The sequence below is a fragment of the Copadichromis virginalis genome, linkage group LG8 (assembly GCF_057382275.1).
Source record: "Copadichromis virginalis isolate Kocher_CV1m ecotype Utaka linkage group LG8, C_Virginalis_male_GT1.1, whole genome shotgun sequence".
Classification (NCBI taxonomy): Eukaryota; Metazoa; Chordata; class Actinopteri; order Cichliformes; family Cichlidae; genus Copadichromis; species Copadichromis virginalis.
Genome location: NC_140625.1, coordinates 17427027 through 17440143, shown reverse-complemented (window position 1 = coordinate 17440143; position 13117 = coordinate 17427027). Strand labels below are relative to the sequence as shown.

The window sequence follows — 13117 nt, the reverse complement described above, 5'->3', positions numbered from 1 at the left end:
TTGATATCTTTATGGGGATTTTATTTGCCGCAAAATCACATTTCAAAATAAAGTCTAATCCTGTATACTATTTTATTAAACAAGAATCATGGGATGTGGAGCTAAGTAGAGTCTGGCTGTGACAGACAAGATTTTAACCATTTAATTCTAAGGGTGCCAACCATAAATTCCAATTCTGGAGTTTTGATACCACCTTTATTGTATCCCTTCACAAGCTGAGATCTTTCTATGTAATGGGTTTTATTCCTCCACAAAAATTCGAACACATTTCTATTTATGGTTTTCATGGTATTTATCGTTTTTTTATTTTTTATATTGTTTACGTGGCGCAAAAAAGGTTGGGGACTGCTGTACTAGCAGGTTGCTGAGTAGAAATCCTTGTAGTGTTTTGAAATATACCACTTTTTCCATCAGTTTCCTTGTCAGGAAACAACTTCCTGTTCAGCAGAAATGCCTCTGGTTTCAGTGGTGTGCGTGAGAGCGTTTCAGTAGTGTGCGTGAGAGCTAAAATTTCAGTAGTGTGTGTGAGAGCTAAAATTTCAGTAGTGTGTGTGTGAGAGCGTTTCAGTAGTGTGTGTGTGTGAGAGCGTTTCAGTAGTGTGTGTGTGTGAGAGCGTTTCAGTAGTGTGTGTGTGTGTGAGAGCGTTTCAGTAGTGTGTGTGTGTGAGAGCGTTTCAGTAGTGTGTGTGTGTGAGAGCGTTTCAGTAGTGTGTGTGTGTGTGAGAGCGTTTCAGTAGTGTGTGTGTGTGTGTGAGAGCGTTTCAGTAGTGTGTGTGAGAGCTAAAATTTCAGTAGTGTGTGTGTGTGAGAGCTAAAATTTCAGTAGTGTGTGTGTGAGAGCTAAAATTTCAGTAGTGTGTGTGTGAGAGCTAAAATTTCAGTAGTGTGTGTGAGAGCGTTTCAGTAATAATGTCCCTTACGGCACCTCATATATAAGAAGCTAGCCTTTAAATACCTTAATACCCATGCACTTTGTGACAGTGAATTTTTTCTTTCTTTCTTTTTCTTTGTCTCATGCAGTGGGACAAGAAACCAGTTTCAGCCAAGACTGCACTTGGTTGCAACTGTAGTCCTGATTCAGCTCTGCAGTTCTGGTTACAGCGGCCCTCCAGCTTGCAGCTGCTCATCAGAACAAGAGCAGGAATGCAGTACACAAAAGTTATTATTGTCAAGGCATAAGGCAAAACACTAATTGGAGAGGCAGCTAAAAGTTACCAAAGACCACCAAAACAGCGACTTAGTCTGTGATCCAAAAACGCAAAGACAGGAAGAGCTCGGACCAGCATGCGGGCAGTCACTGAACTTTTAAAATAGATGCAGGGGACTTTTCCATGTGTAATTTGATTGTCGATGGCACATTTTCTTGAAGGCGTGACAGAATGAAAACTAAAGCACTAACATAAGTTGCCAAGCATAGTTTGTAGCACTTAATATACCTGGGCGTCTGCAGGAGAAACGGTGAAATGAGCACAGATGTTTGACATCAGACTAACCGGAATCAATGTGAACTGTACTCATTGACTAATTTTTGGGATCTTTTCTGCACAAAGCAGATTAATAGTAGGTGTCTAGGACATCTGCAGGCTTGTAAGAAGGCTCAGACGGCATGGAGCCGTCCAACACAGTCGCAAAGTAAACTAAGGGAGACACTGTGGTTGCTCAGTGTTTAGAAAATCTCTTATTTTAGGTCGAGGAGGAATGGGGGAGGCCAAGGTGAACACCAACGGACACATTTTCTCTTACTGGATGGCACTCCTATACATTAGGGCTGCCACGATTAGTCGACTAGTCACGATTACATCGACGACTAATTTAATAGTCGACGCGTCAAAGCTTTGTAAGATCCCAAAAGACGCAGGAATAAGTAGTAGGATTTAAGAGTGTAATAACGGACTGAAACAGAAGATGGCAGCACAGCATGTACAAGGATGCCAGCTGCCGTTAAACCCCGAAGAAGAAGAAACTGTGTCCCAGAATTCACTGTTCAATGTTTCCAACTTTGAACAGTGGTGGCAGCTAGTTAGTTTTAATGTTACTCTTATTATTCTTTCTGGGTCACAAAATAAACGTTTAACATATTTTCAGGCGAGAATGTAGCTGTGTAAACTTCAAATATCTGCTCAGTTTATCAAGACGCCACATATTTTCAAAAGCGCTCCGACATTTTGGGAGACGTCTGTTACCCACTAGCTCGATAGCGAGCCGGGGTTCAAGGCTCACTAGAGCCGGTGAGAACACCGGACACCCGGCAAATCGTTTTGAAACCCACCGCCGTCTTTCGCTACTCAGGTTAAACATGTATAAGTCACTTAGAAAACTTAAAAATGTTATTGTTTGGCTTTTTTTCAGTATTTTATTTGTTCCTGAGTAAATCGGTTTGGCTGAGATTAAAGTTATAGTTTTTGCACAGCTGAATAAACGTCAAGCAGACAGCTGATTATCAGAAGTGTGAGATGCTCGAGAGTATACTCTGGTGTCCCATTATATTTTAGATAGCAAGGAGCAGACGGCTGAGTTTATTAAACTTCACCGAAACAATCTGCAAATTTCATTTAAATTTAATAAACTATCATCTTGTCTTTATTTTTAGTTAGCACCTTAAACACTTAAATCTGTAAGCTAATGATAGATATATAAAAGCAGATGCATGCTGGTGCAATAAGCTGTACGATTTACGTCCAGTGGACGCATGATCTGATTAGTCGACTAATCGCAAAAATAATCGGTGACTAGTCGACTATCAAAATAATTGTTTGTGGCAACCTAGTACACATACACATTCTGTATAATATACACCAGTTTCCTATGTAATATTTCAAAGCTGTATTCTCTTAAAGGGAGTCATTTATTAACTAAAAGGTGGTCAGAGATTGTAAGCACTCAACATTTGTTCTAGCTTATCACTGTTACAGAATAGGCTCTTAGAGTCAGAGCATTTATTCTACCTTATGATCAGACACACCTTTGTTTTTCCTGTTGCCTTGACTCATTCCTCAGTTTTCCTCTTTCTTCTTTCCTCTCACATTACTAACATTGCCCAGATGCGGAACACTTATTTTCCCATATCCCTGAAGTGTGAGAACTGATGTTCTTAATTAACTCATGCTCTGTATTTATAGGGAATTCGGGGGGCTATGTTTAACATGTGCCCCTCTATGGTATATGCATCTGTGATTAATGTATGGATACGTATACTGGTCATGCACGTGCATTGGCTAAAATGACCTGTGGTGTTGTTGCTTTTGGCTTATCGGCAAATATGAAGATGTTTGGCTAACGTTTATCTGTGGTGTCACATCGACTTTGCTCTGGTTAAATGTTTAGAGATGGTGTGACGAGCCTCTAAAAGACTTTGTTTTTTTTTTGTATAATGACGGTTTCTTTGTTTCCCCAATAAAAATACCTCACGCCCCTCTCTGTCTTCTCTGTGACTTTTCCAAAGCATCGTGAGCATACTTGTGCTGTGAGAAACGTCTGTGGAAAAGCCCCAGTGCTTTTGGTCCAGCGGTCAGAAACGGTGCCTAATTATTATTGCTGTTGTCAGCTGGCAGTGCCATTTTCAGAGCTCTGCGTTCAGACCGTGTGTGGCTTTTTTTCCCCTCCTCTGTGAATACTTACTGGAACAAAGTGAGTTGAACTTAACAGTCTTGTTTTTTCTTTCTCCCTAAATCATTGTGACTCACTTGGTATTGAAAAGTCAAGTTATTTTATAGTGCTTTTTTTGGGGTGCTGAAGAATGTGGAAAGGAGATGATTAAAAGATGATCCTTTTCACAGACACGGGTAGCTGAAGCCTGTCTCAGCATGCATGGACATGTAGAGATGAAAATAAACATTTACTGATACACACTAATGGACAACATAGAGATTTCAATGCACTGTAAAGACAGTCATTACTCTGGATAATAATTCTGAGAGCAGATAAGCTAGGTGCAAAGCTGTAAGGAATAACATGGGATTAAGATAATATTGCATGTGCATTTACCACTCTATACCCCCACCTCAACTTTCCAACCACCTCAAAGTCGGCCGATGTAATAGAGGTTCAAATCGGAGCCTCACAGCGGTGGTCGGGCGTCTTTGATCTGGCTGACATCATTTTCATGAGGTGGGGGCCAGATGTGATACGGCAGGGCTTGGCTGAGAGAGATGCAATTTGCTTAGTTTCTTATGAAAGCTGCACCAATGTGTGTGTTTCTGATTCCTGAGTTTGTCTTGTCAGTCAGTATTTTCGATATTTCCACAGGCTAGCATGGTAATCTTACCTCCCCCAACATCCCACCTCTGTGCATACTACACGTTCAAAAAACAAATAATTAACTAAGTAATTTATTTTCGTCTTATCTCAGAGTTCACAATCCTTCTTTGATGTGCTTTAGCAACGTTTATTATTTTTCTGGATGCAGTCTATTGAGGTCAAGGTTGTGCAAAATGTCCTCCGCAGTATCTGAGCTGTTACTGATATGCACTGATGCCTCTTGTGCCAAGTCTGAAGCATTTACCCATCTGTTTTGCATTGGACGTCTAAGTGATGTTGTACAGGAGTGCCCTCACTTCTCTTGTTTACTGTATGTGTTGGTACATCCGGTTTTAACCAGCTTTAATGGGCCAGTTGTCTGAAATTGTATCTGCAGGATGCACTAATGATGTCTTCCTTCCTTGTTTGCAGCGCTGGAATGATTTTGATGGAGTGAGACATTGCTGTCACGGGAGATTTTAAAGAAAAAAGTTGGATCACATATCAAGAAACTAGTCTCTTAAACCGAGTCGAACAGCGTAATGGATGGAATAGACACCCTGCAGAGCTCTGCGCCGGAGACCAAGGCTGAGCGAATTGCTCGCTACAAGGCAGAAAGAAGGCGGGAGTTGGCTGAGCGCTATGGCAACACAGAGGAGCTCACCTCAAAGTACGTGCGTAAGGACAGGAAAACTGCAGGCACATCCGAAACAGTGTCTTTAACAACAAAGGAGAAAGAGAAATGTGAGGATAATGGAGCAGAGCAAACATGCACCAGGAGGGGCTTCAGGAGTAAAGTAGCAGAACCTGTGGAGCCTGCTAATGAAGAGCCCACAAAGAGAACAGCTCACCCCAAAACAGAAACGACTACATCCTCAAAATCAGAAGCTGTGCCCTCCATAAAGATGTCCTCCCATTCCAGGTGAGTTTATCCACATTGTCATAATATTAGATATTAAACACACACTAACCCGTTGTTTGTGCAAGACCAGTCTCATTGTTGTTTTCATGGTGACATAAAATTGGCCAGGGTCATGAAACAGAGCTGCACAGACTTGTGCAAGAAAATCCCCTAAGAACAGATAACTGATGCACATGTAAATCTCTTAAAACTAATTTCAGGAGAAGAAAACGTAGTGTATTGCTTTTCTGAGGTTTCTTTGATTTAGAGAACATTTGCAACAATTGGGCCATTTTTATTCAGCTATTAAATAACTTTAAATGGGTTTGCTGGCTCCCAGTACGTGAAAAGGAGGTAACAAATCGGCGCATTTGGAGAACACTTTGTGCTATCTTCTGTTTGAGGTAAACACAAGTGCTAGCATTTCCAAAATTGGCCATGTGTGCAAAGAACAGGACTACCTTGTTTATTTTGCCATGGTGTGTTTTGCTGTGATTACGTACATGCTGCTTGCTTTGGTTCACTTCACAGTTATATGAGGGGCTCACAAAACCAGCGAATAATGAACCTCTATTGTCAGCTTGACTGGATGAAGAACCTGGAGGTTTCTCAGAGGAATGCTTGTTTCTGAGAATTGTACACAGACGGAGTAAAACATGTCCAGTCGTGGGTCTGGGGCTGTAATCATGCTGCGGATTCTGCTGCATGCACATAACTGGACTTGTCTGTTCCTGAATAAAGCTGCCTGAGGGAGTGATGCTGGTGAGGAGAAGAACAGAGATGGATAAGAGTGCTGAGATAAAATCAGAGTTGGAAGGGAATGAGTGTAGAGCTGTTGAGCTCTGCCAACTTTTCATGCTTTGCGCTTAATTAAGCATATTATAGACAAGCTATTTTATACACTGGAAAAGACATGACTTGGGTTATGGCCTTAAAATAAAAATAGAGCACAAGCAGCATGGCATGTTTCAGTGTTCTACGTTATCATATTTTATGGCAAGTTTGGCTAGTTTGATTACGTTTTAAAATAAATATATGTCTTTTTTTTATTTCTACATGCATATTTTAACAGTGATCATCGTTCTGCTTTTGTGGCTTTATTTGGATTAGAACTTTCTCTCTCTTTTTTTTGTAAACAGGTTATGAAATGTGAGAGGAACTTCTCTCAGTGCGTCGGCTTACCACTGCAGAAAGAGTGTTTGGGGAAAGTACAGAGTGCAGTTTATGGACTGTTTTTAATTACAGAGAGCAGAAAGGCAGGTTGACAGTTTAAGGTGTTTGTGTCACATGCCTGTCATGTTAGCTACTATTTTTGTAAGTTCTGTTATGATGTTCACTACACATCACAGCCCAGCTGTGCACGCTTACACAACATACATAAGTATGGTACTGTAGAAGCTTTTGTTGTCTAGGTATTCCCATATATTAATGGTTTTTAGTACTTCATATATTTTCCTTTATTTTAAGACATCTGCGTTCAGCATTGACTCTCATGTCTTTAGTGGGTCACACATATTTACTGAAACTTGAGCAACATTTTTGTGTAGTCTTTTACAGAAAGAGCGTACAGGAAACTGGAGCTTGGCTGTCTCGGTGATAATGAAAGCTGTCAACAGGTGTTTATCTGCAACAGACACGAATCTTTTCCTCGTGAAGTTGCAGTTGAAGGGTGACATTCCAAAAGTCTGCTTTTTGACGTTAAACTGTTACATTGCACCCTTAGCAATTTAAGAAGAATCCGTTTGGTAATGCTTTGTCATCCAACATCTGATGCGTTTGTGTGCATGAAAGCGCACTCTTTGGCTTCTTTCTCCCTTTATTATGATTTATTTTTTTAAATTTTATGTTAAAGACTCCTGGTTTTTAATAGAGGTAGGAATCGGAATCACCCCACAATACAATATTATCACAGTACTTTCCTCACTGTGTGATATCAACTTTAAATTATGTCCTCAAGTTAAACTTTGTTGATATCTGTTACGTTCGATAAGATAACGTTCGCTTCAGCTATTATTTTGATGCAAAATGTGATTGTCAACACTGTAACTAAAGCCTGCTATTGAGACAGAGTCAGTCTAATATCAGTCTGACTGCAGACAAATGAGCTCAAGTTGCCAACTTCAACTTCACTTCAACAATCTGTTTCTGATAACATAGCAATGACCCGTGCTAAATGCAAATGTAACCACTACATTTGCCCTCAGCATCCTTCTCATTCTATAGGAATATAACCAGAATACAACCAGCTTGCTGCCAATTGAGTCCAGTCCCCTTGAATTGTGCTCATTGACAAAGACTCGTTCAGACTGATGGCAACATGCTGGCAATCTGTCTGAATTGATAAATTAGACATCAGTTATTTGCAAACCTTTAATCTCTCTGAGATCGATTGCTCTCAGTCCAGACTGTGACTGTTTCCAGAAAGTTTGCCTCCTATCAGGTAAACTGTGCAATCTAACATGATGGTGAGTGTGAAACACTCTGGGCAACCATTTAGTTACCACAAGTTATATTCAGTTACATAAGGTTAAAAGCCAACAGTATCTATTTTTTAGTGTGTGTGTGTGTGTGTGTGTGTGTGTGTGTGTGTGTGAGTGATCATATGAGTTTGGGATAGTATACATAGAATTTCCAGGACAAGTTGCTGCATAGGTCATAGTAATCTTGGTTTGAAAGTGCTCTATGCTATCAAGCATGTGTAACAAACCACAACTATTAATGCTACTGACATGATGGGGTTGGTACCTCTTTATAAACAAAACAGAATTGGGATTAAGGCTAAGGACTGTTTACAGTACTGAGCCACAGCAAAGACAAATGCCTCAAAAAGTTAAGCACACAAATCAGATGTAATAAAATTACAGCTTTTAACAACGCTGCAGCCACAAGTGTTGTTTTTATGCTCTTATTTCATTTTCTCTCATGATATAATTTAATATGATGCACACAAAGCTAAACATAAATTTATGTGAACACTTTTACTGTGAGTGTTTGTTTGATTACACAAGTGCCCAGCTGGATTGGAAAGTTCCCCTCTGTTTTGCTTTTCGCCCACTAAACTGCATTCCGGTTTTCTTCATCTACTTTCAGCTGACCGTCAACATGTGGGTAGCAAAGGTGATGTGTTTCTGAGACTTATAAGGTTGGTTGTTAAAAATGGGCTGTCCGAGATCAAACAATGAGGTTTACAAGGTCTACAAATACATGCAAGTCAGAGCAATGACCGATTTGGACTTCTGCAGCAAATCATTGTAGAGTCTACAACATAATCTACGCAAGTTGCCGTCACCATTACCAGCATTCATACTTGTGTGAGGTGCATTATGTGTTAATTACCTTGTGGTCCTGTCCTGATGTTTTATGTGCTGCCAGCCACAGCAGAAACAAAGTGCTGGGACTTTTTTCCTCCTGCGTTCCCACTCTTTGTTGTGGTCAATTTTTCTTTTCTTTTGTTTGTTTTCAAGAAACAAACATCTTCGTCCCTCAAGTTTTTCCATTTCTTTGTACAATCCATTGTCTCCATTCCAATAGTTTTGGCAATCTCCTTCCACAAATGAGCTGACATCTGTGAGTCCTTACATTATAATGTTATGATCATTCTCTCATTGATCCAATCAAAAACTGGGGCCCCAAAAAAGAAAATATAGCTGGGAATGCGTAGGAGGAATCAACGGTACTGAACAGGCCACTCAAAATAGTTTGGAGCTGTGTTGACTTGACGTATGGTTGCAGATCTACGAAGGCGCACGTCATGTTGTGACGGAGAATAGTTTCAGAGGGGTTCGTTGTTTGCTTACACACAACATAGGTTTTATACGTCTGTGTTAAATTTAAATCTCTGCAGCCAGAGATTTTTGAGTATTGCATCACTTCAGTTTATTGTTAACTACATAAATACAGGCCAAAGAATATATTGGCCAGTGTAGCATGATGTCTTCACAAAACTATCAGGAAGCGTGGCTGTTAAGAACTGACAAAAGTTTGTGTAGTAAACAAATCCAAGCCAAGAATTACTCATAAGAAACTGCAATAAAAAACACTTCTGTAGTAGTTTTAGGCCCACAAATTACAGCAGTACAGGGAAAAGCGAAATAATACGGAGTCCAAGCCAATGTTTAAATGTTGTTTTGTTCCCTTTTGCAGCTGCATAGTGTAGTTGTAGCTCCTGTGCATGTAAACGGTTAACATTAAGTGTCAGCTAAGAAGATATACTGCTTACTTAATAAGAAAAAGGAGGAAACAAACATCCTTTATGCCTGGGTGTGGCATGCTATCAATTTTGGACTGATGGGCATAGGCAGCTTTCATAAACTGACATTTGATTATAGTATGGTACCTGGCACTTGCTCATCTGTAGCCATATTTGCTCAAAATAGCTTTAGGAAGATTATCAAATCCTGATAATAATCCAACTGTGTCAAGTCTGTCTTTGAGGAAAAGAGGGCTGGAAGAAACCAGCCAATTAATCAGCTTTATTTGCTTAAAACTACTACTTTTGCTTATCTCAGATTCCTTTTATTTCCACTATGCAGAAAGTATTTGGTGACAAATGTACACTGAAGGAACAACTGAACTTAAGAGTTTAGACTCTTAAAGTAGAGGCTAAACCCACACTCCCTCGTTCTCAAGAAGCACTCTGTGATGCAGTTAATTGGAAGAGCTTGCTGCTGCTTGTTTATAGTGTGAACTTTGAGGTTCACTTTCTCACAACAGTGTGTGGTTGCAGGCTTTTAATGAAGCACAGTGGGATGTACTTGAATGATGCATCTGAAATGAACTAGGGTTTGTGTAGCCTCTGCCTTCCCTCTCTCCAATAACCTTTGACCCGTTGCAGATGTCCTCCATTGTATTAAAGCATTTCTCCCCTCCTCCTGTTACATCACTGCTGCTACCCCACAGGCAGCTGCTGTCCCCATCCATTTTTAACGCCCATTACTTGGAAATGAATGGCCATATCTTCAGATGCAAGAAAGGCTTTGCTGTTATATCATAGCTGACACGGGAGTGGAAGAGCAGCATGAGTAAATGGATTTATGTCATATGAGACGCAGTAAGTTGCTTGCTGCAGTTCTTGCAATTTATTTTAGACTTAAGTGTGCATATGTGGACTATAATAGTGTATTTAAGAGGGATGTACATATATTTTGTGCTGTTTGCCAGCATCACTTGTAAAAAACGTGTAACTTCTGTCATCTCTTTATTGCATTAGAGAGTGACCTCATTTCTCTCTGTCTCCCAGGCTGCTGGAAACTGATGACACAGAGGAGCCAAAGGGTAAGATGAGCTCTGATCCTCTATTGTTCCACACACTGCCTTATCACTAAGCTCATTCAAGTTCTATTACTCAGTGTGAAGGGAATACTGAGCTCATTGCTGATGTCAGATTACCTTCCTGATTTATAGACGTTGGCTTTTTAATACTCTTTTATCGAGAAGTGAAGAAAAATACATCTGAAATGTTCTTTGCTCAGTTTGTGGTTGATGTATAATTTAAAAAAGCATTGCTTTAGGTTTTCTAAACTGATATTTTTTCCAATAAATAAATAAATAAAATAGAGAAGCTGTTTGTCATTTACTTGATGAGACAGCTAACCAGCTAGCTTTACAAACTAAAGCTGTGTCCAAGGTGTGTAGATAAAACACAGAAACATATCTTACATACAAGTATAGTTACAAGGATTATTATTTGTGTCCACTGTGGAAAAGAAGCTACGGAGAAGTAATTTTTTATCTTCTGTTTACTTATTATTCTCCTCTAAATATTACTAACTGATATAATTGACAATATAAACAAGTTTATTAGCTGATAACCCTTTTTATACTTTATATCATCCAGTGGTTTTGTACTTTGAATTATACACTTTATTGTTAGCATTTGGGCTGCTGCCATCTGGAAGCTTCTATATTAGAATGAGAGGGTGGAGTGCTAAGTCATCAGCTAAATCAGCTAATGCCAGCAAACTTGGTTAGCAAGGAATTCATAAACCATTTATGTGCCTTAGCAGTGCACAGGCACATATACAGTCTTTGCTTTGATGCTAAGTATCAGACTGATAAAATACTATAATTTTACTTATTAAAACTGAAGCATAAACCTGTTTAGATGGTCTGTACCAAGCAGCACATTGTTTGTTTCTTTTAAGATGTTTTGTTAAAATGGTACAAAAGGCATCAACAGCATAAACACGGTCTGTAGGTCCAGTTTAGTGACTGTTGTTAGTGGATGTGAAAGACATACAGGAAGTAGGATGCTAGCCATAAATGTAGTATAAATGCCACATTTTAAACAAAAACACTTTTTTCAAGTCTAGTCAAGTGGCTTTGTTATTTCAAGCATGTGCAGTTGTACCATACACAGTGAAACGAGACAGCGTTTCTTCAAGACCATGCTGCTACACATAACAGACAATCAAGACAGGACTACATAAAGTGCAAAGTGTGCAAAAATTGCAAATAACCAGTGCAACACCAGACAGAACAGAATGATACAGACACAGAATAAAGAAATAGAAAAGTGCAAAAATCACAGTGGGTTGTGCAAAAGACAGAAACGTTGTGCAAAAGGTAACATGATGTTTAAAGGTGTGTTTGTATGACATTGTGCAGATAAGTGCTTGAGGTGTTTTAGTGTGGATGCATGCAACAATCTGTGACCATGCCTTTCTTTGTCCATGGTTGGCCCACTTACCCGTGTATTTCTCTGCTTACATGTTTGTTGTCCCTTCCGTTTGGTTACCTTGTATTTAGAGATAAGTGTAAGTGCTGGGTTAGACAAAGAAAGTAGAAGGTGAAAGTTTTCAGAATTGTGCAGTGAGCAAAACAGTTACTTTAGTGTTTCACAGCAGAGTAATGTTGTGTAGCATCTTATTGGCACACACAATGATCATGTTTCCTTGTTTTTTTTAGTGCTTGAATTCTGGAAGTTAGCTTTAGATTTAATTAAAAGTTGTTATTTAATCATGAAAATCATATGTTAGAGAAGAGAAATGGAGCTAAATATATTCTTCCCATGATTGTTTTCATTTTAACATATAACAAATTTTAACCTGGACTTGCTCAGTGTAAAAGGTGCACTGCAGGCATAAATTATAAATGATAGCACTATTGTGTCCATAGTGTATTTGACTGAGGTGCACACACACACTGGCTATCACTGGTGTTGCTTTTATTCCCTGCACCAGCTGTAACTTCTCTCCAGTGAACTCGGTCTGATCTGTAATGAGAGGGTTTGAAATTTAAAACCCAGCATGAAACGAGCTGCAGGCAGTATTCTGCTGACTGTCTCAAACTGCCATATTCTTCAGTATTGAGTGACTTTTCTTTTCTGTCAACACCAACAGGACACTGAATCATTGTGTTTCCCAGCTAAATGTACCCCAGCTGGGAAACAACAGGATTACATGACCATTACTTATGTTATTTCAGTTAAACCATGTTATAGCTTTAAACAGCTCATTTCAATCTTGATTTTGGGAACAAAATATTCACAGAATAACATTAAAAAATGATATGTTGGCAGAAGAGTCGATTCTCAGGCAGAACACCTCTTGTATTTACATGAAAGGTTTCTCTGACCTCTCATCAAGTCAGTAATGCATGTATGCAAACAGCTAGCTGGTTCAAATTTAATACCTAACCAAGATGCAGCACTGTTGATACCCACATAATTATTAAACTCTACAAAATAGGTGATGCCCACCACAGTAAATACACTCCATTTGATGTTTGCTGATACTGGCTAAACATCACCTCTGCTGCAAGTTTGATTTTACAAATCTGATGTTTTGATGTTCCCTGGTATTGTAGTGTGATTGTTTACACTTGTCAAGCAGAAGGTTGCTGGTTTAATTCCAGACAGTGACAGAAATTTGCTTTGAAGTTGTGTCAGAGAGGCCATCTGGTGTCAAACATCTGGAGCTATGTGCTGTGGCGACCCCCAATAACAAGGGAGCAGCTAAAAGTAGTAGTGCCTGGCTGTTA

At 39.4% G+C, this 13117-nt stretch overlaps 1 protein-coding gene across 2 annotated transcripts in view; it reads left to right on the top strand.

Moving 5' to 3' along the window:
• Positions 1–13117, top strand: part of svild (supervillin d) — a 53569-nt gene that overhangs the window by 17806 nt on the left and 22646 nt on the right. For both annotated transcript variants that reach the window (XM_085466269.1, XM_085466270.1), the window contains exons 2-3: positions 4669–5158; positions 10377–10411. In XM_085466269.1, coding sequence (XP_085322395.1) covers positions 4779–5158; positions 10377–10411 — 415 coding nt within the window. In that variant the 5' untranslated portion in view covers positions 4669–4778. The remainder of the gene's footprint in view (positions 1–4668; positions 5159–10376; positions 10412–13117) is intronic.